This window comes from Scyliorhinus torazame, chromosome 17, assembly GCF_047496885.1.
Source record: "Scyliorhinus torazame isolate Kashiwa2021f chromosome 17, sScyTor2.1, whole genome shotgun sequence".
Taxonomy (NCBI): Eukaryota; Metazoa; Chordata; class Chondrichthyes; order Carcharhiniformes; family Scyliorhinidae; genus Scyliorhinus; species Scyliorhinus torazame.
The window spans coordinates 58,057,586-58,085,221 of NC_092723.1; the positions used below are offsets into that span (position 1 = coordinate 58,057,586).

The following is a 27,636-nucleotide window of genomic DNA, read 5'->3' on the forward strand; positions in this document are numbered from 1 at the left end:
GCAGCTGCATTGGCGAGATCACTGCCCGTATTCAATGGCACTTAGTGCCAAAAATGAGCACCATGAGATTCTCGCCATGACTGAATTCCTCATCTGATTCACCAAATTCGCGCCCCAGCTTCTTGCCAGTAACAAGGGGAAGCTGCTTTCGAGCGCTCTCTCACCACTCATTCCCAGTCAATACATAAGCATGGCAGCGCGTAGACCTGCTCATCGCTTTGGTGATGCCGACCTGACCAGGTTTCTCAAAGGTGTGGATGAGAGGCAGGGCATCCTGTCCACCTGAGGGGGTCGGAGGAACAGCAGTGGGGTCACTAATGCTGCCTGGGAGGCAGTGGCAGTGGCTGTTAGTGTGGGCAGCATGACCAGAAGGCCTGGCATCCAATGTTTGAAGAAGACCAATAACTTCCACCAAGCTGCAGGGATAAGTTAACACCTCTCTCCTGGCATCACTTCCACCTGCCACCCATCAATTTCCCAAACCCCCAGATCACTGGCTGACACCTCGGACCCTCCCCACATTCGATCTATATGCTTGTTCCTCAGCACCCCCTGGCTCCCACCAGCGCAACCCCTTCATGTCTAGGTGCAGTGCCCACAAAGACCACCTGCTATAGACCCCCCGATCCATCAAGCATGCGGCTCACAATGCCTTCTCTTTGTTCCCGCAGGATGAGATAGGCCATAATAAGTGGGAAACGGCAGTGGGGGCAAGATGCCAGAAAGCTAAGTCCTCACTCCCCTATGAGGAACGGGTTCTGGAAATCGCAGGGTTAATCAAGGAGAGAGCAGTAACCTACAGCGAGGTTGGCCTGTGCCACAGAGGTGTGAATCCATTGCCCCTTCATCCAGATGACCTGTGTCAAGTGAGTTGTTCATGTCAGGCAAAATGATCCTTCCTTCTCACTGACCACATGTCCAGGATCTCCATCTGATGGGGACCAGGCCATCCGGAGTCATTTCCCCCGTCCCCCACCACCCAAGAGACTGACGAATGTGATATAAAATAGTTACTTTAGAGATATTAGTTAATGTAATGTAGAAATAAGCCACTTTGATTCTGGCAGATAGAGACAAAGGGATTTGAGACCGCATGGAAAAAGCAGGAAGAGGTGTGTCTATGAGAGTGATGCTGCATTGATAGGGGCCGGAGAAAGGGATTGGAAGTGAGCCAATCAGAATAGATCAAACAAGTCAGGAGGGACATAGGATGACCTATGGGTGTCGAGTATGTGAAACTTGATGCCATTTGAATGTATGAGTACTGATCTCTTTGTCTGGAACCTTCACTTAGTTCCCGGGACTGCAGACAGCAACATGTTGTCTGTATCACTGTGGACTAGGTAGCTTGCAAGCTGAATAAAATAAATTCTTTTTACGTGCAAATCCATCTTGACTTTTATTGAGGCCAGACTGACGGAGAAAGAAATTTGGAATTCAACATTTGGTGCCGAAAACCGGGATTTCTCAGGGCGATCCTGATCCAACTGCGAAATCAAAATTAGACTGATTATGAACAGGAGGATGGGGAACAAAGGGCCCTCAATGTAGAACTGGAAAACGACCGCACATTGATTGTTCCCCTCTTCTTATCGTCTGATTAGTCTCGTCACTCGCGGTTGGCACAGAAAGACCGCCTCGACGAAATCACAGGTCAGTCTGGGGATTAGCATTTTAATTGATGGGATTTCATAGAGTTAATTCGGCTGGGGTAGGCTGTATTGTTGATGTGACATTTAAAATATAAATGGTTCAACTTCATTTGTGAGTTAATTCGGCTGGGGTAGGCTGTATTGTTGATGTGACATTTAAAATATAAATGGTTCAACTTTATTTGTGAGTTAATTCGGTTGGGTTACGTTATGAGAGGTCGATGTAACATTTGAAATTGAAAATGGTTCACCTCTATATGTGTGTGTGTTAAAAATATAGTTGATTAAGCTAAAATTTTCTCTTTGGACTGTAGTGGCGAAAAAATGCAGTTCCGAGGACTAGTTGAGATTATGGGAAATTCCTTGGATAGCACAAATGATCCAGGCATGCCACTGCAAATATTATGTGATAAGTATCCGGACAAAGCGAAGGATTTTAGAAAATTGTCAGCACAGTTAAGAACTAAAATGGGAGATGAATGGCCACTAGGGGGAAACAAAGACCTAGAAATGGTTAAGAAAATCCAGGGACAAATTTGGAGAAAAAATCAAGGTATGAAAGCTAAAGAATTAATTGGATTATGGAGGCAATATTGTCAAGAGGAAAAAGATAAGATTATGTTGTCCAGCTGGCAGGATAATGCCCTTAAAATGGGGATTCCAATTAGTGAACAGGGTAACCTAAAAACATTACAGATCTTGAAAAAGGAAAGTGCATTTAAAAAAAGAGCAAATAGAGACAGGAAGGACCCGGGTCACACAAGAGACGAGCTACGTAGTTCAATGGCTGGCCTTGAATTGACAGAAGAAGAAAAATTCAATAATTTGGAAAAGTCAGTAAAAGTTCCGTCTGCACCCATAGCATGGTCTGCGCTCATTCCAGAACCACCAGAGTACAATAATATATACCCAGTCATTGCTCACCAGATTTCAAATATGCCAGAAACTCAAGCCCTTTTGGGTGATAGTGTGTGTCCTGATTTACCAACTTCACAACCGGAAGAGCAAAAGGAACTCTGTCCCACAAGCCCAGTTAGCTCTAGGACAAGATCTCGGACAGCGAGAGAGGGGCTTGACGCTCACCAGAAACAATTAAGCATATCACCTAAGTCTCCCCAAACTAAGGAGAAACCACGAGATTCGGGAACAAAGGAAGCTGAAACAACTTCTTTTGAAGAGAAAGAACTCCCCTTAGTGACAGGGAGAGACGTTGAAGTCTTGGAACAACCAGGGGAAATAGCTAGAGTGCCCCCTGGTGACATTCGGAGACAGTTACCGATTAGGAAGATGCGAAACCCCGACCCAGTGACTGCGGGAGCAAACCCCACGATAGACGTTTACTTCCCATGGACACCCAGTGAGATGATGGCTATTATGGCTACAATCCCAGATAGAAAAAAATCTCCTGCTGCCTTCGTGGATTCCTTGAGAACTACCATCTCAATTTATCAAGCTGATTCAAGGGACCTCTGGGCCCTAGTCCAGCAGATTTTAACCCCAGCAGAGTACCGCAATTATCTTAACCACCTGAATTATGCTAGTCATGCCGCACTCCAGCAGGCCTATGCGTTAGACGACGATAGAAGGACACAGATCTTGAATGCGTTGAATAGCACATTTCAAAGGCCCATAAATCTTTCTGTTATCTTAGACCTAAAACCTAAGAAGACTGAAGAGCCAGAGGAATTTCTGGAGCGTTTTAATGAAATCTACCGGGGGCAGTCAGGCGATTTGCTGTATCAAAATGGTCAGAATTCCCCTCAATACTGTGCTATGTTAATGCATTGCCTACCACCTTCTGTGGTTACTGCTGTGAAATGTAATAACATGAATTGGACAGAGAACGACCCTTCCCAGATGGCAAGGGCAGTCAGATTTTACTGGAAGGAGGGTGTAGGCCAAGAAGGAGGCTCAGTTACAAAGGTTAAGACTGAGTATGTAATGAAAAAGGATGATCTGCGACCCCAACAAGCGGTAGAAATGGTAGTTTACCAGCAGGAGCCCCAATATAGTGACTTTGGGTGGGTGGATCAGCGAAGAGGAGGATACCAAACCCACCCAAAGGGACCCTCACCCCATTTTTATGGCCCACCAAACGAATCAACAGCTCTACAACCGCAGCCCCCTCTGAGGGGCCATTGGTCTACTGGAAGAAGAGGACGGGGCAGAAATAGAGGGAGCAATGCATGTTTTAATTGCGGCCATGTAGATCACTGGCAACAGGAATGCCCCTTTAAAAGACAGGCAGTAGAAGGAGATTATCCGACCCAAAGGAGAGGGTACCCACCAAGGGGAGGACAGATGAGATACACTGACTTCTCCCAGGAAAACTCTTTCCCAACACAGGATTGACTAGCTAATTTAGCCATAAGGACTCTCCAATCGGACAGGGAACCTATTATCTCTCTGCAGATAGGAGATCAACATCACTCATTTGTAATCGACATCGGGGCAGCTATGTCTTCTGTGCAATCAGCACTTAAATTACCATTATCCGACCACACACAGCAATTGTCAGGGTTCCAAGGACAGGTGTGTGAGTATCCTATTTCTGAACCTGTGACAGTCACTTACGAGAATAAGTCTGCAGAGCATCAGTTTGTAGTGACTACTGGATTGGACTGTAACTTGTTGGCCCGAGATTTACTGTGTATCTTCCAGCTACAGCTAGAATGCGGAGATGAGGGGGTAACGGTTACATCATGGAGGATGAGACAACAGTGCTATATTTCTATCACCCCCCAGTGGTGGACGTTAGACGTTGAACAGTCACTGCATCACGTTACCCTGGCCTATGACAGAACTGGACGAAACAGGGAGTTGGAGGACAAATACCGGCCATTACTTGAGACCGAATGGCCAGTCAAGGTTACAGCCACAGTCACGGGAAAAGAACGTACAGCCGATTTTGTTACAATATCACCACATTTATGGCCACAGTCAGCTTCGGTAAGCCCTCATATTACACATCAGTTCCATGACCAGTACCATGCCAGGGATATGGGGCGAATGGTCAGGAGGGCAGTGGATCATTCAGATCCAACAGACTACGCACTTCAAGTCATGCCGGACGGCACTACCATAAAATATTTTGAGGTCCCTGAAACGATTAACACTCGACTGCAGCATCACAGGGGACATGATGTGTTGGAATATGTCAATCCACAGGTCTGGGCGGAATACCCATCACAAGTGGGAAAGACAAATGTTACACCTATCAAGGTGATGATTAAGGATCATGTAAAGCTACCTTCCATTCGGCAATACCCCCTGAAATCTCAAGCTGCTCCATCAATAGATAAATTATTTCAAGAACTGTTGAAACAGGGTATTTTGATCCCTTGCCAATCAGAATGTAACACCCCCATACTTGCTGTGCCTAAACCAGCCAAACCAGACCAGTACCGATTAGTACAGGATTTACGTTCAATTAATGCCATCGCACAGCCGTTACATGCTCTCGTCCCTAACCCTGCCCACATACTGGCTCAAATTCCAGCTCAAGCCCGGGTCTTCGCCGTAATTGACCTTCAGCACGCCTTCTTTGCCCTCCCACTTGCGACTGAAAGTCAATATTTGTTTGCCTTCACTTACAATGGACAGCAGTATACCTGGACCCGACTGCCACAGGGGTTCGTCAATTCACCTACACTCTTCTCCAGATGTCTGCAGACCCAACTCCAGGCCTTGACATTGGAGCATGATGGAGTGGCTACGCATTGTCTGTCTGATATTTGGCCTCACTTCGCTTGGCGTGTTATTGGCGATGGACATGGAAAAGGGGAATATTATGTATCTGTGTAGCCCCAACCAATCTACAAGGATACATCACCTATGTAAAGGTGATGTTCTTCGCTGCCCCCATATACGAGGACATGGTATCGACTCATGGAAGGTCATCAAAGTTAAGGAGAATGCAGGAGTCATGAAGCAGTTGCACCGGTCCCGGCGACGGGAAGGGAACATTATATGGACATTGCCTTGTTTTTGGAATACATGTAAATTTGATTTTGGATGTGTTAAGAGTGGTACAATAAAGGTAAAATCAGGCTGTCAGAAGAGTGTAGGAAGAGGCTATGAGAAAGAGAAAGGGACTAGAGAGAGGACGGGGCGTATGAGAAGGGAAGTACAGCTGGAACGTAGGTTACCGGGAGATACACTTAAGTTAATTAAAGGCCAAACTGAGGAAAACCCGGGTAGTATGAATCTCTTCTACCAGATTTACCACCGTCTGTATGGCCAGGGACGGGTTGTCTGCTACCCAAACCCCGCAGCGGTGTCTAGGTTATTTTCTGTTTCACCGCTTTGGGGCACTCCCCAAACGGTGGTTCATTGTCAGCATTCCGAATCACTGCCCGATCAGGTCACTCTTCCTTACGATCCGGGTTCAGCACCACCGGCTATTTGCCTTCCCCTTCCTTGGGATAATTCCCATTCACAGTACGATAGGCTGCGACGGTGGAGGGCGTACATACCTAGCCACTTCACTCCCAATAGGGATTCCCGGTCGTACGAGAATTGCTTCAGCAGTGAAGGATATGGCTGTTTGCTGGTAGAGGTGGACACAAATATAACATGTCTGTTTCCCACCTGTACGGACAGGAGGTGCCATATCACTCAGGCGTCTGGCCAATGTGTTTGTTACAACACCACTTGCGTTCCATTGAACGCCGGCCTCCAGCTCCTCTGTGGCTGGGCGAATGTCTCTCATATCACTGTTGGGACTAGGGCTTTCCGCATTGCTGGGCAGCCCGAATGGGCATTTCAAAGTTGGATAAACTGGGCTACTGGGGGGTCCTTACGCAACCGATATGCTGATTGTGATGCTAGCCTCCACACGGAACAAGGATACTACTTTTTATTTAATGGTACAGCGACCAACGTTTTGTCACCCCCATTTCCCCGCCAAATTTCTATTGGGACTCTAGTCCCTACCACAGTCCCCTGCCCTTCAGCGTGGAACCTGCATAATCAGTTAGCACGCCGGGCAGTCTCTGCTGAATTTTGCGAGAACTGGAAAAAACCTCAGGTTCTTGCACCCAACCGGGGCCACTCAGCCGGGTGGGGCATTCTGAGCGTATTGACACTGGGTAGTGTGGGGGGTTCCTTGGCTGTCAGTGATTGGAATTATTTTATTTTCGGCCTTACCATCTTGGGAAATGAAACCTTGGGAGCCCTCGGGGCAATAACCAAGGAGTTGTCTCAGCTACGGTTGTTTGCAATGCAGAACTGGTATGCTCTTGACTATCTTCTGGCCCGTGAGGGTGGGGTATGCGCCATAGTACAGGGCAAGTGTATCATGGGAGTTCAGGACTTGACCGCTAACATCACTAAATTTATGGATCGCATACGGGATGCAGGATCCTGGCTCTTGGGGTAACTGGGGATTTGGAGGATGGAAGGACTGGTTGATAAATATGGCCATGTATCTAGTGGTAGCTATCGGCTGCATCTTTGTGGGCCTGGCCATCCTTAAATGTGTGATGGGTAGAATGCGGGGTGCACTGGATCAGATCACCGCCCCAATCACCGCAAAAAAAAATTTAACTGTTAAAATCCATGAGGGTGAGGCAGATGAAGGGGGGCTAAGACAGGAATTGGAAATGCAGCGACGGATCTTTTTAGATGAGGAACCGTAGCTATGGATTGGATAGTTCGGTTATCATGGAATGATAAAAGGAGGGAATGACGAATGTGATATAAAATAGTTACTTTAGAGATATTAGTTAATGTAATGTAGAAATAAGCCACTTTGATTCTGGCAGATAGAGACAAAGGGATTTGAGACCGCATGGAAAAAGCAGGAAGAGGTGTGTCTATGAGAGTGATGCTGCATTGATAGGGGCCGGAGAAAGGGATTGGAAGTGAGCCAATCAGAATAGATCAAACAAGTCAGGAGGGACGTAGGATGACCTATGGGTGTCGAGTATGTGAAACTTGATGCCATTTGAATGTATGAGTACTGATCTCTTTGTCTGGGACCTTCACTTAGTTCCCGGGACTGCAGACAGCAACATGTTGTCTGTATCACTGTGGACTAGGTAGCTTGCAAGCTGAATAAAATAACTTCTTTTTACGTGCAAATCCATCTCGACTTTTATTGAGGCCAGACTGACGGAGAAAGAAATTTGGAATTCAACAAGACCACCTTGGAGGAGAGCTCCAAGGAGACCACCATAGAGGCGTCACAGCTATTACCCCCATATTCCACCATTGCAGAGACACACATCTCGGTGGGCAACAGTGGTGGACAGGCTTTTGGGGCAAAAGCTGATGAGCACCAAACAGTTTCTGATGCACATCAGGTGGAGGCAGGAATATCCAAATCAGAGGTCTGCTGGATCCCAGGACTCAGCTGGGTCCCAGTCAGATGCCGAGCCTCTTGAACAAGATTCTCCATGAGCTGATGCAGATGATAGGCCAGAACCGTGACATTCAGGAGAGGGTGTCAGCGAAATTCCAGCAACTGGAAAGCCGAGTGGAGGAGTCCCAAATGCTTCAGGCACAATGCATGGCAATGAGGCCAACACTTCTAGGATGGTGACCGTGGTAGAAAACCTAGAGCACGACGTCTGCATCTTCAGTGTTGGTTTCAAAGGTATGGCTCAGTCTGTGACGACCATGGCTGAGAGCCTTGACATCATGTCCCAGTCGATGGGGGACATGTCCCAGATGCAGGTAAACAATGCAGAGGCACTGCAGAGCAGGACCCAGTCACTGAGGAACATCACTGAAGCTGTCGACACCATGGTGCAGATAATGGGGCCCCCACGACTGGCATGATTCAGAGGCCTCTAGAGCTCATTCCAGCTGCCCCTCTGTCCCATAAAGTCCTCCAAGGCCCTTTGGGGACTGTCAGGGAGGAGGATCTGTTGAAGGCCAACCCAGGGCCTGCCACCAAAGAGACAATGGCGGTCTCCAGTTCTTCCAAATCACTCCCTCCTGACACCGCTGCATCTCAAGGGAAGCAGGCAGAACAGGATGGCAAGATGACATCTGTGACACAGGTAAGTCGGCTGGGGCCTTCCAGCTCCAGGCCCTCCAGGGGACGACCATCAAGGGCATCAAAGGCCACAGGGTGCAGAAAGCACCAGGCTGCCTCCACGTCTGATGTGCATCCTGGGGACACACCTAAACTTAGCAGTAGACCATGAAAGATCGAGAGGAGTGAGGAGCACTAGGTGGACACTGGAGGGTTCACTATCTTTAGCTAGGGGAAATGGAAATGTAAAATATTCACTACTAACAAATGTAGCACCATTTATACGTGAAGTCTCTGTCACATTAACCTTCACAATGGCCTGACTGCACCCCTACACCCTGTTGTCCACAGCTCCCCCCACCAGCCGGGCACAGTGGTCCAAGATCAAAAGGCCCCGTGCAGACCCTGTTCGGAGAGGATGGGTGTGAGCGCATTGTCAGCAGAGAGACAAGAGTCAGAATTTGGAGAAACTGAGGAGCACCAGAGCTTTCGTCACGGCGAGTTATCATCACTCTCTTGCCTTGTATATTGACCCGCTGACAGTGCTGACACAAGCCCATCACCCTGGAGTGAAGTTACACAGACCTTTGGAGAGTGGAACAGGGTGGTCGGGAAGGAGGCAGTGTGATGGGGGGGCTGACAGGGGCTGGGGATAGGAGGAGATTGGGGGGAAGGAAGGAAGGAAGGGAATGGTGGGGGGGGGGGGGGGGGGGTTGAGCTGACGGACACAAACTCATCCTATGAGAATCTGGAGGCGATGAGGCCCTCATTGGTCTTCCTGGCATGTCGGAGCCTTGCCGCCTCCGGTCATTAATCTTCCCGCTCCTCCTCGGGCTTGTCTTCCAGCACTCCCTCCTCCTCTTCCTCCTCCTCCTCCTCCAGCATGTCGCCCTGCTGCTGTGCCAGGTTATGGAGGGTACAGCAGACCGCTACAAATCAGGAGACCCTCTGAGGCATGTACCCCTGGGCACCATCAGTGCGGTCCAGGCATCAGAACCGCATTTTAAGCAGTCCAATTCACCGCTCAATGGTATTACAGGTGGCAACGTGGGCCTCATTATAACGGGTCCCCGCCTCGGTCTCAGGCCTCTGCACCGGCGTCATCAGCCAGGACCTCAGCAGGTATTCTTTGTCCCCCTCCTGCCAACTCGTCATCCTGGATGGTGCTCGAGGAAATGGGGATCTCGGAGTGCCTCAGGATGTAGCTGTCATGCACACTCCCTGGGAAGCGTGCACACACGTGTATGATACGGAGCAGTGGGCGGACACGATCTGAACATTCAGGGAATTGAATCCCTTCCTGTTAATACAGGGCACTCCCTGCTGCCCCGGTGCATGCAGGGCGGCATGCGTGCCATCGATCGCTCCCTGGACCAGGACCATACTGACATTGGCAGTAAATCGTGCAGCCTGGGCATGTTGGTGGGCTTGATCCAGGTCAAAGGTGATAAAGTCCGGGCATACAGAGCATCCGTGATCTCCCGGATGCACCTGTGGGCTGTAAATTGTGAAATCCAACACAGATCCCCACTCGAGCCCTGGAATGACCTGGTGGAATAAACATTGAGGGCTGCGGTGACCTATACAGCCACCGGGAGTGGGTTTCCTCCTCCTCCATGGGGTGCGAAGTCCGCGAGGACATGGTACAGGTGCCGTACTGTCTGCCTCCTGAGACGGAGTCGCCTGTGGCATATGGTGTCCGTCAGCTCATTGAATGACCAATGATGCCTGTACACCTTCAGTCATTGCTGGCCTCCCCTTCTGAGTCCCTCCTCAGCCTGATGGGCGGCCGGGTCTTCAGGGTGTGTAGCTGTCCCTGGCACACGGGATGCCGTCCCCAGCCTGCGCTGTCGCAGCTGCCTTCTCCGGCGTCTGCCCGCCTCGGGTGCCGCAAGCAACGCAAGGGCAGCTTCCGCAAGACCCACACCAGCAGACAACCTTCAATCTGGAAGGAATTGGAGAAGAAAAGAGACCGACAGTCAGTTAGGGCTTCCATCCCTGGACACTCAAATCCCCAAGTCTCCACCACCCTTACGTGTCCCGCCTTCTCTCAGAGTGCCACCCCGTGAGCCAGTTGTGATGGCAAACCTTGCTTTGCACACTCATCCCCGGCCCCTAGAAACCAGACCACTGCTGGAAACATTAGGGAGACCATGATCAGGTTCCCTCCTCTGATGCACACACGTACCCTTTGGTCACGAGAGGATCCCCAGAGCTGAAGCTCACCTCTTTAGTGTTTGATTGCAACAGCCTTCAGCTGTGAAGCTAGAGGCTGCAAAAAGGTCAAAGGGAGTGAAATTGGCTTTCAGGAGAGAAGCCACAGTAGGACTCTGATCTGGAAGAGTCCAGTAGGACAGATGTGCTGCAGCTGTGGATGCTCCTGTTATGGGTCTTCACAATATTTAAAGATGACTTGAAGGCATCGCAGACACAAAGCCCCTCACCCCCGGCCCAGGGGCAGCCCCCTTCCTAGAAGGCTTCAGCTCCTTGACCAAGCCAAGCAGCTCCGATGCCCTCGAGTTGCATGCCGGAAAATGGAAATTACTATCACCTCCTCACTTCACCTTAGGACGCTATAGCGCCAACTTCATGTTTTTAAAAAGGAGTACAAAATGATGCTACCGTGGTTTCTCACTAGGGAGTCAGGTAATTCGGGAGTCGAGAGTACGGTTACATGGTGGCACAGTGATAGCACTGCTGCCTCACAGCGCCAGGGTCGCGGGTTGAATTCTGGTCTTGGGTAACTGCCTGTGTGGAGTTTGCACTTTCTCCCCGTGTCTGCGTGGGCTTCCTCCGGGTGCTCCAGTTTCCCCCCACTGTCCAGAAATATGCAGGTTAGGTGGATTGGTCATGCTAAATTGTCCCTTAGTGTCCAATGGGGTGCAGATTTGTTGGGGTTATAGGGATAGCAGGGGGAATGGGCCTAGGTAGGGTTTTCTTTCAGATGTTCGGTGCAGACTCGATGGGCCAAATGGCCTCCTTCTGCACTGTAGAAATTCTGGGTGGGATTCTCCAGAGTCGTTTTTCGGGCAGGGCGGGATTCCCACCACGCCGGTCGGGGGCATTTGGCAGCGGCCCCCCCGGCAATTCTCTGGGCCCCGATGGGCCAAGCGGCCGTCCATTTTTGGCAAGTCCCGCCGGCGTGGGTTACGTATGGTCCCACACGGGAGGACCTGGCAGGTAAGTCGGCGGGGGCGGTCCTCCGGGGGGGGGGGGGGGGGGGGGGGGCCACGGGGGGATCCAACCCCGGGGAGGGGTCCTCACGGTGTCCTCGCCCGCGATTGGGACCCATCGATCTGCGGGCAGGCTTGTTCCGTGGTGGCACTTCTTCCTTCCGCGCTGGCCCTGTAGGGCTCCGCCATGGCCGGCACGGAAAAGAAAACACCCGCGCATGCACCAAAATACGCCGGCCGGTCATGCGCCCCTTCGCCGCCAGCTGGACCGGTGCCGACTCCTCCGGCGTCCACCTAGCCCCTGAGAGAGGTGAGAATTCCTCATGTCGGGGGCACGTTGAAGCCGGAGCTGTTGGCGCTGGTTTTCCCGCTGGCGTGGGGACTTAGTCCCTGGAAGGGAGAATCCCGGCCTCTATATTTACAATTCCCGTGAGGCTGCTGCAAATTATCATTAATAATATTCTCGCATCTTTGGGTGAGATCTGGAACTCGCCATCGGGAGGAGGCCGGGTTAGCTACAAAATAGTTTGCGCCGGACGTGAGTCTTGATTTTGGTCTTCCTCGCTATTCACCCGGCGTGCCCCGATCCACACCGGGCACAGCGCAGTGATTAAATCATGTCCAACATATCTTCATAATAACACAATAGGAAGGAAAGTCAGCTGGAAGCTGTCTCATTCCATGCAAGCCCACCTCACAGCCATAAAGTATTGTAGGCAGGCTGAATTTGCTTACATTGGGACTTGCACCCCCCACTGGGATTGGCCAGCAGATCCACCAGTCCCAGCAGCACAATCATGGGTGCTACCAGGGCAGTCCATCCGTCTCAAGATAAAGTCCCAATAGATCCAGAGTGAGATAAGGCCAGGGCATTGGGCAGGGAGGGTTTGGCTACCTTAGAGAGATGGATGTGTAGGTTAGCTTACGGGTTTGCAAGGATAGGGTGGGGGAGTGGGCATAGGTAGGGTGTTCTTTCAGAGGGTAAGTGCAGACTCGATGGGCCAAATCACCTCCTCTGCACTGTAGGAATTCCATGATTCCATGACAAGGGGTGGGTCAGCTTTGGAGTGCAAACAAATAGGAAGTGGGGGGGGGGGCAGAGTATCTCAGCAGCGGATAGGGCAGTGGTGTCCCTGATGTGAAAAGGCCACCCCCTCACCCTTGTCTCCCACTCTTTTAAAATCTTCTTTAAAAAAACGACCTGCACACTCCCGCCCAGCTGCTCACGCCAATTGTACTATGGTGTGGGGAGTGTATTATCAGGGTCAACTGGCTTATTAACAAGCTGAATCAACCCCTAATTATCTTTATAAACATGGTTTGGAGATTGCAAATTTTAGAGCCTGCCTACCTACCATGTGAGCTCAGGGGTGGGTGGGAAGCGATAGGCTAGACACCGGCTTCACTGAAAATATTCGCAGTGGGGGGGTCATAAAGTCTAGTCTCATATTTGTTCAGACAAAAGTGAGAGGAAAGTGCTAAGAGCAGAAATTACTCTCCAATAATTTCCTTCCCCTCCCCACCGCAAAATTATTGTCATTAAATCCAATGAAATGCAGGTTAGGTGGATTGGCCGTGATAAATTGCCCCTTCGTGTCCAAAGATGTGCAGATTAGGTGGGGTTATGGGTAATGGAGATAGGGATGGGGGAATGGGCCTTGGTACGGTGCTCTTTAGAGGGTGGGAATAATCAGAGGGTGGCCAATCTAACGGAAGTACATGGTTGCCCATGCCCTCGTATGGCACAGTATCTGGAGGGGGAGGAGGATACCGATCTGTAAAAAGTCAGTTTACAGTTTCACTGTAAGCAATAAAGAGAGCAAATCTTCCCCTTTCCTTTTATTTTAGGCAGCTTCTCAAAAGCTTCAATTTGCGTAAAAGTGACCTTACCTCAATTAAAAGGACTATTATACTGAATGCTCCGATCAGATGGACATAATTCCGAAAATTCTCCGCAATCATTGAGAAACATCCCTGAAACAATAAACAATAATGAATGCCTCACCTAAAAAGACTCAATAGCCTAAAATGAGGTGAAAGTCTTGAATACGACATGCGCTTTCCCTACTTGCGGAGTTTGATCATTTGGAATGCAAGTGCAGCTGAAGCGGATTCAATAATAACTTTCAAAAAGACAATATTCGCTTGGAATGAAGCACATTCAGAATAATGGAAGAAAAGCAGAAGAGTGGGTTTCGTTGGATATCTCTTCCAACTGGTCGACACATGCAGGAAGGGCCGAATTCCCTCTATGAGATTCAACTTGGGGTCTCATTGGAAGAACTATAGGAACAGAAAAGGGCCATTCAGCCCCTTGCACAATTCAATTAGATCACACTTGCATGGGCAGCAGCAGTTCAAGAAGGAGGCTCACCACCACCTTCTCAAGGGCAATTAGAGATGGGCAATAAATACAGCTTCTTCCAGTGAAAGAATAATATGTAAGCCTGATCTGTATATCAATTCCTTACCCCCACTTTGGTTCCGTAACACCCATAAATCGATGCTTACCTTATTATTAGAAAACATAAATATGATCATGTTCACATGAATTAAGGGATAAGTCAAGAAATCTTACTGAGGTACCAATATGTGGGGTGGGGGGGGCACCCTGGCAGTGACACCTGGGTGCCAGCATAGCACTGCCAAAGTGCCCAGGTGGCATTGTTTGCACGTGCATGATCGGGCTGAGGATGCCCTGTGTGGATGTTTGGGGGGGGCAGGGACCCTCCCCCCTCCCATAGTGCGTTGTGCATTTGAACTGGGATGGGGAGGTCAGGGATCACTTCAGGGGCCTCAGAGTTCCCTAGTGTACAAAACGGGGGTATGTTCGGCCTGGCCACGCATTCCCCATTCAAGCCCCTTATACAGCGCGACTTGCATTGTATAGCCATGTGTTTCTCGGCACTGTGAGGGCCGGAAAACATGCAGCTAAACGCGCTCCCTATGAGTCTTTGTCCCCATTTGGTTCAATCGAGCCCTAAGTGTCATTTGGGGAGGGTTTGGTGGGGTGTTTTCCGTTGGCTTTTTAGATGACATCCAAACTGGTATTCACCCACATTTAGTCTGTTTTTTGAGGCGTGGGGAGTTTCTCGTCGGTCAAGCCCATAATTAGAATTATTTCCTGCAGTGGGGAACTAAACTCGTCAGCCAGACGGGTCTCACAGAGATCAGCGTGCCATTTTGAAAGGTTGCCCCAATCTCAAAGGGAGGTTGAGGGTCCCCCACACCCCTCATCCACGGACAATGCAACCCTCGGCAGACATGGACATCACCCTCCCCTCCCCAACCAAGTGAGTACACCCTGCTATAGGGCCGCTGAGGTCCCCCTCAACTTTAGGGCTGCAGAATGCAACCTCAACAGGCTGCGAGGACGTGATTCGGATTATGCCCAGACTCCGCAGCACGAGTGACACATGCATGGTGCACAAAGACCTTTTTGGGTCTCGTCTGCGATGCTCCCAGCGCAACGGGGTCGGTGCCGGACGTAACGTGGTGGGAAAATTGAGCCCATGAATTATAACTATCCAACCAATAGTTGATAAGAATCATTGCCCCTTTACAACAGATATACCATTTAGATTTTCCATTTACCTTGTTGTTTATGTAGTCAGCATCTCCTTGTAAACATCTGTTCTTATCTAGGAAGACAAGAGATATGCTGTTCTTCTGACAACAGGCTTCAGGTAGTAGTATATTGGGAAAAAGTTTGTGAAAAGTGGAATTCTGTCCAAAATCGCGAGGCCCAATTACACCACAGCAGGAAAACTGAAATGACAAGTCGCCAGCATTACGCCTTTGATGAAAATTCTACCTCATTATGAAAGGATTATTAAAGGCTAGGGGAAACAAGCAGGAGTGAGGAATTAGTGTGTGCATCAGCAGCACAGAAGTTAATGGTCTGTTTCTCTCATCACCTGACCCTCACCTTTCAGTAGCAGGGACAGCATGTGGGGAGTCATTGGATAGTAACACTGAATCCAGTGGAACAGATTTTGCTGTGTAAACAGACTATTAAATGGCATTTCATATAATATACCCAAGGCTGTATTACGCAACATGGATTGGTTAACAGGTCAAGATGACCTAGATTTCATCCCAGACGATTAGTTGTCAGTATGTTAAAACCAGAACTACTACACAGAAAATGCTGCAGTACACTGTCCTGTTACCCCACTTAAAGAGCATGAGTGTGGATATCAATCGAGGGGGGAAGCAAACTGACTTGTGATGCATCACATGGCCAAACTGCCTATTGATATTCTCATTTGTGATGTTTCACACGACCCAGCACCATGTTGATACCCAGTTGGGTAAGGCATGAGTTGGTAGCTGATGCACGTGGAACTATAGGCAGCTTACATCTGGGCTTCTTTCTTTTTATAAATTGAGAGTACCCAATTCATTTTTTTTTCCAATTACGGGGCAATTTAGCCCGGCCAATCCACCTACCCTGCACATCTTTGGGTTGTGGGGGTGAGACGCACGCAGACACAGGGAGAATGTGCAAACTCCACACGGACAGTGACCTGGGGCCGTGATCGAACCTGGGATTGAATCCGGGTCTGTGATGCCGTAAGGCAGCCGTGCTACCCACTGCGCCACCGTGCTACCCACTGCGCCACCGTGCTACCCGTACATCTGGGCTTCTGGTTGGAGTGGTGGGAGGGGAGAATTTATTTTAAAACTTACGTCCATCATAATGGCATTCCAGGTTTTTGAAAAGGTATCTGTAGAATTGTCTCCTTTGTACTTCATCTGCAATTCTTTTAAGAAATAATCCTTTCTTATCTGAATATAAATGACAATTTTCACATTAGCACAGGGTAGTTACTCACAGATAGCCGAAAAGTAACAGTTTTTTCTGTTTATTGTACTTACCTGCTTTCTGAAGACCAGCGCAAGAACAGCAGCAACTAACTCCAGGATGAAAATGATCAGAATCAACAGCAAAAACTGCAAGGAACAGGACACACTTAGTTAATCCCCCTGCCTTAAACTACCTGCTTGAATCACTGTGTGGGGAAGAATTTGCCATTTAGAGCAAGGTCATAAATGCACATAAGATGTACAATAATGATTTGGCTAACAACAGAAATGTAAAATCTGTCACTTTAAACAGGAGATATTGGGTGGGACTTTCCGGCCCTTCCCGCCAGCGAGCCACGCAAAGCGCCACGGATGATCCCGCCAGCGGCCAATGGCGAGATGCCTCCGCTGCCAAAAATGCGCGGGAGACGGTGGACGGAAAATCCCGCCTGTTGAATCGATGCACAATTAAATATTTCTGGTTTTTTTTCCAAATGATGCCTTCACATAGGCAACTAACTGGCCTTCGATTTTCAGCCTCTGTGATTCTGAAAAGGTCTGGAGCAAACTGGAGAAATTCAATCGTAAACTAACAGTTACCTTGTCACAGTTACCAATTTATTAACGGGAGGACTTAAAAGTCAAATCTGTGAACCTAATCAAGTAACAGGCGCAGCACATGTTTAATTTTTTTATTCAAAAAAGTACAATTTGCTTTAGTTTGGTGGGTTTTAGAACTCTCAAGGAGGGGGATCCTGATTTTTAAAATAAAATTCTTACAGTAAAGCATGGAATGCGTTGCTGTGTGGGAGATGCAACAATAATAATAGGGATGATCTGAAATCACCAGCAGGGGATGCTCACAACCCACACTCAATGACAAGCTCATTTCTGCTTTGTCAGGACAAGTCCTCAAATATGTAACTGCATTAGCTGCATATTTTCAAATTACTCAAGTTTGCTAGTTAGTCAAATTCCTTGGATAGTAATGGACACTGGATGAAGGGTTGGGAGCCATTGGAAATGCCACCAAAAAAGAGTAGAAGATGAAAAAAGTGATATGAAGGAGTAGGTAAACTCTGTTTAAAAGCCCGTTGGGTTGTCGGTGGAAGGAAAAGCAGGTTTGGGCGCTGCACATATTTGAGGTAGCAGGAATGAATGAATTAAGAAGAAAAGTTGTAACGAGTCTTCATTTTTAGATGGAGCTTTGAGAGGAGATGCTTTTAGCCTGGAAAATCTTACAAAAAGTCTAATGGAATTCTGTAATGCTAATGTGGCACAATTCTTTAAACCATAGATTACAGTGGGCCTATTATTATTTACAAATAAACATATAAAATGGTGTTAAATAGCGCCTTTCATAACTTGGGGACATAACATGCTTCAGAGTCAATTAAGTATTTTGGCGAGTAATCACTAATGTAAATATAGGTTGCCATAGCAGTCTATTTGCAAACAACAATGAGATAATGGGCAAATAATCTGCTTTAGTGATATTGGCCTGAGGGAAAAATATTGGACAGATCGTAGAATCCATACAGTGCAGAAGGAGGCCATTCGGTCCATCAAGTCTACACTGACCCTCTGAAAAAGCACCCTACCTAGACTCCCCTGCCCTATCCCTGTAACCCTGAAACCCCACCCAACCTTTGGACATGAAGGGGCAATTTAGCATGACCAATCCACCTAACCTGCAGATCTTCGGACTGTGGAAGGAAACTGGAGCACCTGAAGAAAACCCACACAAACACAGGGAGAGCATGCAAACTACACACAGTCACCCGAGGTCAGAATTGAACCCACATCCTTGGCACTGTGAGGCAGCAGTGCTAACTGTGGTGTTGGGTGTTCTAACACACAGAAGAGCCAACACAGTTGCATATGGTACAACACTTGTTTATTTAAACTTGCTATTTACAACTTGGTCTTTGCACTCTGCACGTGGGGGGGCTCCCTGCTTGTGGTGTTTCAACAGCTCTTTCATGCTTCCTTCTCCCCAGACCTACTGACCTCCAGGTGTCGTGCTCGTGCTTTTTATGTGGTTGGTGTTCTTGTCTGTGATTGGTTGTGGTGTTGTGTACTCTGATTTGCCTGTTAGTGTGTCCATCATGATGTGTGTGTTTGAATATCATGACATCCCCCCTTTTTACAAAGATATGTGCCTACGTGGTAATAAATATGATCGTGACGTGAGTGCATCTAAGAGTGTGTGTGTGTCGTGTGCAGCATGTGTCTATGACGGAACTATGTACATGGGGCGATGTCGAGTGCGTCACATGAATCCAGTTGTACCATAACATAACAGAAATGCGAACGAGAGAAGAAGAAAAAAAATTTTGAACAGTTGTCCAGTCAGACGACATCTGGAACGATAAACAACAACAGGTTATCATGTAAAATTGTCCAACTTATTAAACATATGAACTGTATTATAAGTCCATTCTAATGGGTTTGCGACGAATTCGGGTTGACCGCCTTAAGGGTGGATCAAGAACCACCGGCTGCTGTGCAGGCATGGCCATGGGTGGCGATGGAAAGGGCGTGATGTGCGGCAGCTCCACAAAGTCATCCTCGGAAGCCTGTTGAGGATCTGGCGTGTTGTGTGGCTGTGAACGTGGAAGTCGGCGAAGGGCGCGCCGATTGCGGCGACGCACGGAACCATCCGGCATGCGAACCAGGAACGAGCGGGGAGCCACTTGTCGGAGGACTTCGGCCGGTGCTGACCAGCCACCATACGGTTGATGGACGCGTACTTTGTCTCCGGAGGACAGGGGGGGCAGGTCCGTCGCTCGTGTGTCGTACCGACCTTTCTGGCGATCACGCTGCAGTTGCATGTCCCGAAGAACCGCCTCATGGTCTGTTGTCGGTGCCAGGACGGAAGGTACCGTCGTCCTGAGGGAGCGACCCATTAGTAGCTGCGCTGGCGAGAGGCCCGTGGATAACGGGGCCGATCGATAGGCCAGCAAGGCAAGGTTAAAGTCCGATCCGGCATCAGCCGCCTTGCACAGGAGCCGCTTTGCGATGTGGACACCCTTTTCAGCCTTCCCGTTCGATTGTGGATGCAGAGGGCTGGATGTCACATGAGTGAAACCATATGCTGCGGCAAAGGACGACCATTCACGGCTGGCAAAACAAGGTCCATTGTCTGACATGACAGTCCTTGGAATGCCATGGCGAGCAAACGTTTCCTTGCAGGCCCCAATGACTGCGGACGACGTCAGATCATGGAGAGGCATGACTTCCGGGTAGTTTGAGAAGTAGTCTATAATAACAATGTAATCTCTGCCGAGCGCGTGAAATAGGTCAACACCCACCTTCGCCCAGGGGGACGTCACCATCTCGTGTGGTAGAAGTGTTTCCGGAGGTTGCGCCGGCTGAAACCTCTGACAGGTTGTGCAGTTGAGCACCATGTTGGCTATGTCTTCATTAATACCCGGCCAATATACCGCCGCCCGGGCCCTTCGTCTGCATTTTTCGACACCCAAGTGGCCTTCGTGTAGTTGACGAAGAATCATCTGGCGCACACTGTGTGGAATGACGATCCTATGCGATTTCATAAGGACCCCGTCTATATTGGTGAGATCATCTCGCACATTGTAAAACTGGGGGCACTGCCCTTTTAGCCACCCTTCCGTCATGTGGCGCATCACTCGCTGCAGCAGAGGGTCAGTCGCCGTCTCTGCGCGTATGTGGGCCAGACAAGGATCATCAGCTGGCATATTTGCTGCTGTCAGAGTCACGTGTGCCTCAATTTGACGCACGAACCCCTCCGCATCTGGTGGTGTGCTCACTGCTCGGGAAAGAGTGTCCGCCACTATGAGTTCCTTCCCCGGAGTGTAGATCAGTTCAAAATCGTACCTCCTGAGTTTGAGTAAGATGCGCTGGAGGCGAGGAGTCATGTCGTTCAGGTCTTTGTTAATGATGTTGACCAGGGGGCGGTGGTCAGTTTCGACCGTGAATCGTGGCAGGCCATACACATAGTCGTGGAACTTGTCCAGTCCAGTTAACAAGCCCAGGCATTCTTTTTCGATTTGCGCGTAGCGCTGTTCGGTAGGGGTCATGGCTCGTGAGGCATACGCAACCGGGGCCCATGATGACGTGCTGTCTTTTTGCAGGAGTACCGCTCCAATACCAGATTGGCTGGCGTCTGTTGAGATCTTTGTAGGGCGAGTCGCGTCAAAGAAGGCCAGCACTGGTGCCGTGACCAGTTTGTGCTTGAGCTCCTCCCATTCCTGCTGATGCGACTGGTGCCAGTTGAATTCCGTCGATTTTTTTACGAGATGGCGCATGTTTGTTGTATGAGAAGCCAGGTTGGGAATGAACTTCCCAAGGAAGTTGACCATGCCCAGGAATCTTAAGACAGCCTTCTTGTCAGCCGGTCGTGGCATGGCTGTGATGGCGCTAACCTTGTCTGCATCGGGACGGACCCCGGACCTTGAGATGTGGTCCCCGAGGAATTTCAGCTCCGTCTGGCCGAAAGCACACTTCGCACGGTTGAGACGCAGGCCATTTTGCCGTATGCGGGTGAAGACACGTCGAAGACGATGCATGTGTTCCTGCGGAGTGGTGGACCAAATGATGATATCGTCCACATATACACGTACCCCTTCGATGCCTTCCATCATCTGCTCCATAATGCGGTGGAATACTTCAGATGCCGAAATGATGCCGAATGGCATCCGGTTGTAGCAGAATCTGCCAAAAGGGGTGTTGAATGTGCATAGTCTTCGGCTGGCCGGGTCCAGTTGGATCTGCCAGAATCCTTTGGACGCATCCAATTTAGTGAATATGTTGGCTCGCGCCATCTCGCTGGTGAGGTCTTCTCGTTTTGGGATGGGATAGTGTTCCCGCATGATGTTGTTGTTCAGATCTTTTGGATCTATACATATACGGAGCTCGCCAGAGGGCTTCTTTACACAGACCATGGAGCTGACCCATGGCGTGGGCTCCGTGACCTTGGATAGGACCCCTTGGTCCTGAAGAATCTGCAGTTGTGCCTTGAGGCGGTCTTTGAGAGGCGCAGGAACCCTGCGAGGTGCGTGAACGACAGGGATGGCGTCCGGTCTGAGTCGAATCTTGTACGTGTGTGGCAATGTCCCCATGCCTTCAAAAACCTCCTGGTTGTGAGCGAGGAGGGAATGGAGATTCGCGTGGAACTCAGCATCCGGGAAGTCGGATATCTCATCTGGAGAGAGAGACATGATGCGCTGTACCAGGTGAAGGACCTTACACGCTTGTGCGCCCAGTAACGAGTCCTTTGATGAGCCCACAACTTCGAAGGGGAGTGTGGCCGTGTACCTCTTGTGAGTCACCTGTAGCTGGCAAGATCCTACGGACGGGATAACGTTCCCGTTATAGTCAACCATCTTAAGCCGGGATGGTGTGATGAGTGGTTTGACCTTCATGGCCTGGACTGCAGAGTAAGCAATCAGGTTGGCGGATGCGCCGGTGTCCAGACGGAAGGCGACGCGCGATCGGTTGACCGTCAGGGTGGCACACCACTCATCGTCTGGATTGATGGCATTGACCTTGTTGACATCAATGACGGCAACTCTGAAGTCATCCTGGTCATCTGCATCACTTAACTGGAAGTCTTGATGCGTGGGCTGGACGGTCCTGACTCGTGTGCGAGGTTGTCGAGGATGCGCCGGATCCATGGGTTGAGCCGCACGACAGCGGGCTGCGTAGTGGCCTATCATGGCACATCTGTTGCACTGTTGGTATTTTGCAGGACATTGCCCTTTTAAGTGTAGACCTCCACACTTGCTGCACGTCATGACGTCACGGCGTTCGTTGCGCCACTGCGCATGCGCAGTGCGATCTTGCGGTGGGCGCGCCTGCGCAGTGCGTCCCTCGTTGTGGCCGTTATTCTTGGCGCGCACCTGCGCGGGAGACCGCGAAAAGCGCGGGAAGCGGCCGCTGTCGTCCGGGCCGTGGGGCGGGAAGAAATCGACGGCCTGGATGCGTTCAACGTCGTGGGCGGCCTGGCTTGCCGATTCGACGGCTGGGGACCCCCTCCGTGCCAACTCGGACGCCTGAAATCGGGCAAAACGGCAGGTCGCATTTTCATGGAGGACACAGGCTTCCACAGCAGACGCTAAGGTGAGGCTCTTTATTTTAAGAAGCTGCTGGCGTAGGCCACTGGAGGCAACGCCAAAAACAATCTGGTCCCTGATCATGGACTCTGTGGTGGTGCCGTAACCGCAGGACTGCGCTAGAATCCGGAGGTGCGTCAAAAAGGGTTGAAAAAGCTCCTCCTTACCTTGCAGGCGTTGCTGAAAGATGTATCTTTCGAAAGTTTCGTTTACTTCAGTTTAAAAGTGCTGGTCCATTTTGAGGATGACCGTGTCATATTTGGCCTGGTTTTCGCCTTCCTCGAACACCAGTGAATTAAAGACATCATTTGGGTGGGGGCCTGCGTAGAAGAGGAGCATTGCAATCTTCGAATCATCCGAGACATTCTGTTTTTCGGTGGCACGGATGTACAGGTCAAATCGCTGCCTGTAGAGCTTCCAGTTGGTGCCTAGGTTCCCCGTGACTTGCATCGGCTGCGGTTTGCCGGTGTGGTCCATGTCCAGAATGGCAGGTTGGTAGGCAGGTATCGATCCACTCCTGTACCATGTGGTGTTGGGTGTTCTAACACACAGAAGAGCCAACACAGTTGCATATGGTACAACACTTGTTTATTTAAACTTGCTATTTACAACTTGGTCTTTGCACTCTGCACGTGGGGGGGCTCCCTGCTTGTGGTGTTTCAACAGCTCTTTCATGCTTCCTTCTCCCCAGACCTACTGACCTCCAGGTGTCGTGCTCGTGCTTTTTATGTGGTTGGTGTTCTTGTCTGTGATTGGTTGTGGTGTTGTGTACTCTGATTTGCCTGTTAGTGTGTCCATCATGATGTGTGTGTTTGAATATCATGACACTAACCACTGTGCCACCCGTTAAATAGTGTCTTTTATATCAAACTGAGAGGGCAAATGGAGCCTTGGTTTAATCTCTCATCCAAAAGGTGGCAGCTTCAAAAGTGCAGTGAAGTGTCTGCCTAGATTATGTGCTCAACTGTCTGGAGCTGCAACCTTATAACTCAGTTTGTGCAACCCACTGAGCCACTCCCTGGGACTGTGTCAAATCTTAACAAGAATTCTGGAAGATGTGACAATATTTACAGCGACCCCTGAGAATGTGTTAATATTTTATAGGGAGCCTCTTGGAGTCTATGAATATTTATGGGGGTCCTTAGAGTTTGTCAAAACTTTATAGAGAGTCCCATGGAATGTGTCAATATTTTACAAGGATCATTGGGTTTATTTATAATATTTACTCGGGGACCCTTGGAATCTCTCTACATTTTATGCGGTTCACTATTTTACAGATAGAAAGTTTAAAAGCATCACTTTCATAATTATCTGACCATCAGAAAGGACTTTCAGAGATGGACAAATCACCATTAGTCTGTTCACATAATTTTGTCCAATTGGCTAATGAGCTGACGCCAATCCATGACATAATTTTGATTCTTATGCTACGAATCCAAATTAAGTTTCAAAAAATAATGTTCTTCCATTAATTTTGTTGGTTTTCTGAGGTAATGAAGCCTTCAGGATGGGATTCAAAATCAAAGCCAGTAGCAGTCCAGATGATCTCAACAATTTGGCTCCTGAAGGAAGGGGGGAACCTCAGCCACATCATCACCCAGTGGGCACTTGGTGGAAAGGTCAAAAGACCTCAGGCAAGGACACCATTGATTACGATGCTCCAGAGGCCAAGCACTTGCCACCACACACAAGGTACAAATATTATGCATGACCAGCTGTCCGTGGGATAGGATGAATGACACCTTGTAAATCCAGCACCTTCAAAACAGATGGTAAAAAGGCGTTTTACCTGCTGATGTTATCCTAATGGGGATATAATATGCATTTGTGTAACTTATCTTGGGGAAATACAGGTCGAATTTTAATCATTCTCACACCTCTGAACATCAATCAAAAATAATGTGAAAGAATGAAGATTTCAAGTTGCTGTACGTACAGTCATAAGTAGTTGTTTGCTCTCTCGAATGGCTCCCCAGCAACCTAAGAACCCCAGGAAGAAGAGAATTACCCCGACTGACAGGATGATGTAAGCCCCGGTATAGATCAACGGGTTTGCAGTCACAATGTTCTTGAAGCCATTGGGGTTGGTTGTAACCCAAATGCCAACTCCCAGCAGACAAGTACCCCCTGCCTGTAACAAACCATAGTAAGGTTATTACAGAGAGCTGCTGCCTCCTGCATTAAAATTATTCAGAATCCTGCAATAATCTCCTCAGCTCCTGGATATTATTTCATAACTGTTTTTAAGATAAAGTACCCTTTATCTCATAATACAATTAAGCCACATTCTAGACTTTAATAAAATTACGTGGTATGTATTTGATTAACGTTATTGAATAACTGCCTGTTGCCATGGACACAATTTTAATATCATTTCTTGTAATTACCGATCTCATGAATATTCTGAGAGTTTTCTAGCTGAGCGCCTGTTTCGTGCAAATAGTCATTTTCATCTGTTCATAAATGCAACCAACCAGTTACTTACAAAAATTAAAGTATTGGACAGAAACATGAGATACTTGATACACGTCCGAGATTTTTCCATTTGGAATCCAGTCGTTTCAATTGTTTTATACAGCTTTCGGTCTGAAATGACAATTGAAAGAAGGCTGCAGTTTACACTTTGCAATAATTTAATCGCAAATTTTGTTTGGGATAATAATTTCTTTGAATGACCACCATAACACATGGACTATGCAACTCTGAACAGTTCAAAAAATAGTAGAGCTAAGGCCCTTCTTTAATTCAGGGGTTTCAAATGAAATGAAATGGCTTATTGTCACAAGTAGGCTTCAAATGTGAAAAGCCACATTCCGGCGCCTGTCTGGGGAGGCTGATACTGAAATTGAACCCGCGCTGCTGGCCTGCTTGGGTCTGCTTTAAAAGCCAGCTATTTAGCCCACTGTGCTAAATCAGCCCCTTGCAATCAGACACACCAATGATTATACATGGGGCTGATAATGTTGCAGTTCAGTTGGTTGGTGGCAAAGTCCCATAAGAAACATCACTCAAGGATAGCCATAAGTGAATTAAAAATCTTCTTTAAAGCCCCGTGATCCTGGAAATTTCTTCCGTTCTAAAGTACTTTCTAAAACTGGGAATGTCAACCTCCAATTTTGCTCCATACTCCTGAGATGTGGCAATATAAAATTTGTAGTCGCTGTTGGTGTGATTAGTAATATAGATCACTAGCAGGCTGGCGAGATGGGTCCCAAATATTTCATTGTCGCACAAATAAAATGACAAAACGTAAAATTTCACTCATCAGATTTCTCGCCAAACTGATATGGAAGGTAAATTGTTTGTCATGGTAGGATGATTTAGGGGGAGTACCTCAGAACATAAACTGAACAGCAACTGTTGAATAATAATCAGCTTCCTTCAGCAAGGAAGGGTATTGCTGTCATTTGCCACAGGTGAGTTACTAATCTCAGTCATAATGTGCGAAAAGGCACTTCGCAAGAGGCAGGCTGTCTCCTTAGACAGTACCGAGAGGAAAAATTATAGGCATTAATGCTCTTCTTACCCCCCCCCCCCACCCCACAAAAAACTGTTCCCTGACCCATGCAAGACTCTCCTCATCTCTCCACCCCTTTTCTCTTTTTCATAGCACTCCTACAGTGCAGAACAAGGCCATTCAGCCGATCGAATCTGCATGATCCTCTGAAAAAGTACCCAATTCCCGCACCCAATTCCCATAACCCCACCTCACCTACACAAAGGGGCAATGTAGCATGGCCAATCCACCTAAACTGCACATCTTTGGACTGTGGGGGGGAACCGAAGCACCCGAAGTAAACCCACGCAGACATGGGGAGAACGTGCAAACGCCACACAAGACCAGAATTGAACCCTGGTTCCCGGCGCTGTGAGGCATCAGTGCTAACCACTGTGCTACTGTGCCTGTACTGGTTGAGTTCTGTGGTTCTGTGGTGATGTCAAAGCAGATTTCCCCCACCACCCAGATGGTGTGAGTTGTTCACCAGTGAAGTGTCAGAGCCAACTGTGAAAATGAATCAGGCCTCAAACTACTTCCACAGGCCGGGCAGTGAGCTCACTCCATCCGTCTCCCGTCCAATAAAACTGTTCATGGGAAAACCAAACGTCAGATGCCCAGATTAGGCCAACTTAAAATTCCCAGCTCATTCGTCAAGTTGTTTTCTGGATTTTTTCTGCTCTTTCTGTCCTTGCCTGATGCCTCACCAATTAGTTCCGGGGAAGTTTTAACCGCCTTCCTTTGGGCAGACAATGAATAAATGAAGCCTGGAACATTTGTATTCGTTGAGCGTTTGAGCTATAGCCCTAAATATCACTTGAGATTATTATTCACAGTTAATTCATACTCAGAAGGCATGGCCTTTCTCACTGTGAGCAGCCCATTACTCACGTTGCTGCTGGGGCATTGGTGCTGTCCTTATAGGGAGCAGATATTAACTCCATTTTCCTGTACACATGCTGTGATGTTGGAACGTCGTCACTTGTGATCCGGTGTCACAAGATTCCACTGGGTTGTCTCTAAATTTATTCAGCTAATGAGCCAGATGATAATCATGGAAGCCACGGTTTGGTTCACCCTGCCTCCTCAAAACATAACACTATACAACAAAAACAAAAGAAAGAAAAGAACAGCACAGGAACAGGCCCTTCCGCCCTCCAAGCCTGCGTCGACCATCTGCCCATCTTACCTAAAACCTTCTACATTTCCGGGGAGGTATCACTCTATTCCCACCCTATTCATGCATTTGTCAAGATGTCCCTTAAGCGTCACTATTGTACCTGCTTCCATCACCTCCTCCGGCAGCGAGTTCCAGGCACCTGCTACCCATGTGTAAAAAACTTCCCTCATACATCTCCTCTAAACTTTGCCCCTCGCACCTTAAACTGATGTCCCCTAATAATTGACTCTTCCAACCTGGGAAAAAGCT

At 48.6% G+C, this 27,636-nt stretch overlaps 1 protein-coding gene across 3 annotated transcripts in view; it reads right to left on the bottom strand.

Moving 5' to 3' along the window:
• LOC140393885 (tetraspanin-18B-like) overlaps window positions 1-27,233 on the bottom strand; it is a 243,541-nt gene extending 216,308 nt beyond the window's left edge. The window contains exons 1-7 of one of the 3 annotated variants that reach the window (XM_072480465.1): window positions 27,099-27,231; window positions 25,197-25,297; window positions 24,648-24,842; window positions 16,689-16,763; window positions 16,500-16,598; window positions 15,402-15,575; window positions 13,698-13,781 (exon numbers count right to left, since the gene is read on the bottom strand). In XM_072480465.1, coding sequence (XP_072336566.1) covers window positions 13,698-13,781; window positions 15,402-15,575; window positions 16,500-16,598; window positions 16,689-16,763; window positions 24,648-24,842; window positions 25,197-25,297; window positions 27,099-27,114 — 744 coding nt within the window. In that variant the 5' untranslated portion in view covers window positions 27,115-27,231. Of the gene's footprint in view, window positions 1-13,697; window positions 13,782-15,401; window positions 15,576-16,499; window positions 16,599-16,688; window positions 16,764-24,647; window positions 24,843-25,196; window positions 25,298-27,098 lie in introns of all 3 variants that reach the window. The other 2 variants (XM_072480463.1, XM_072480464.1) reach the window with 2 other exon arrangements.
• Window positions 27,234-27,636: the final 403 nt, after the last annotated feature.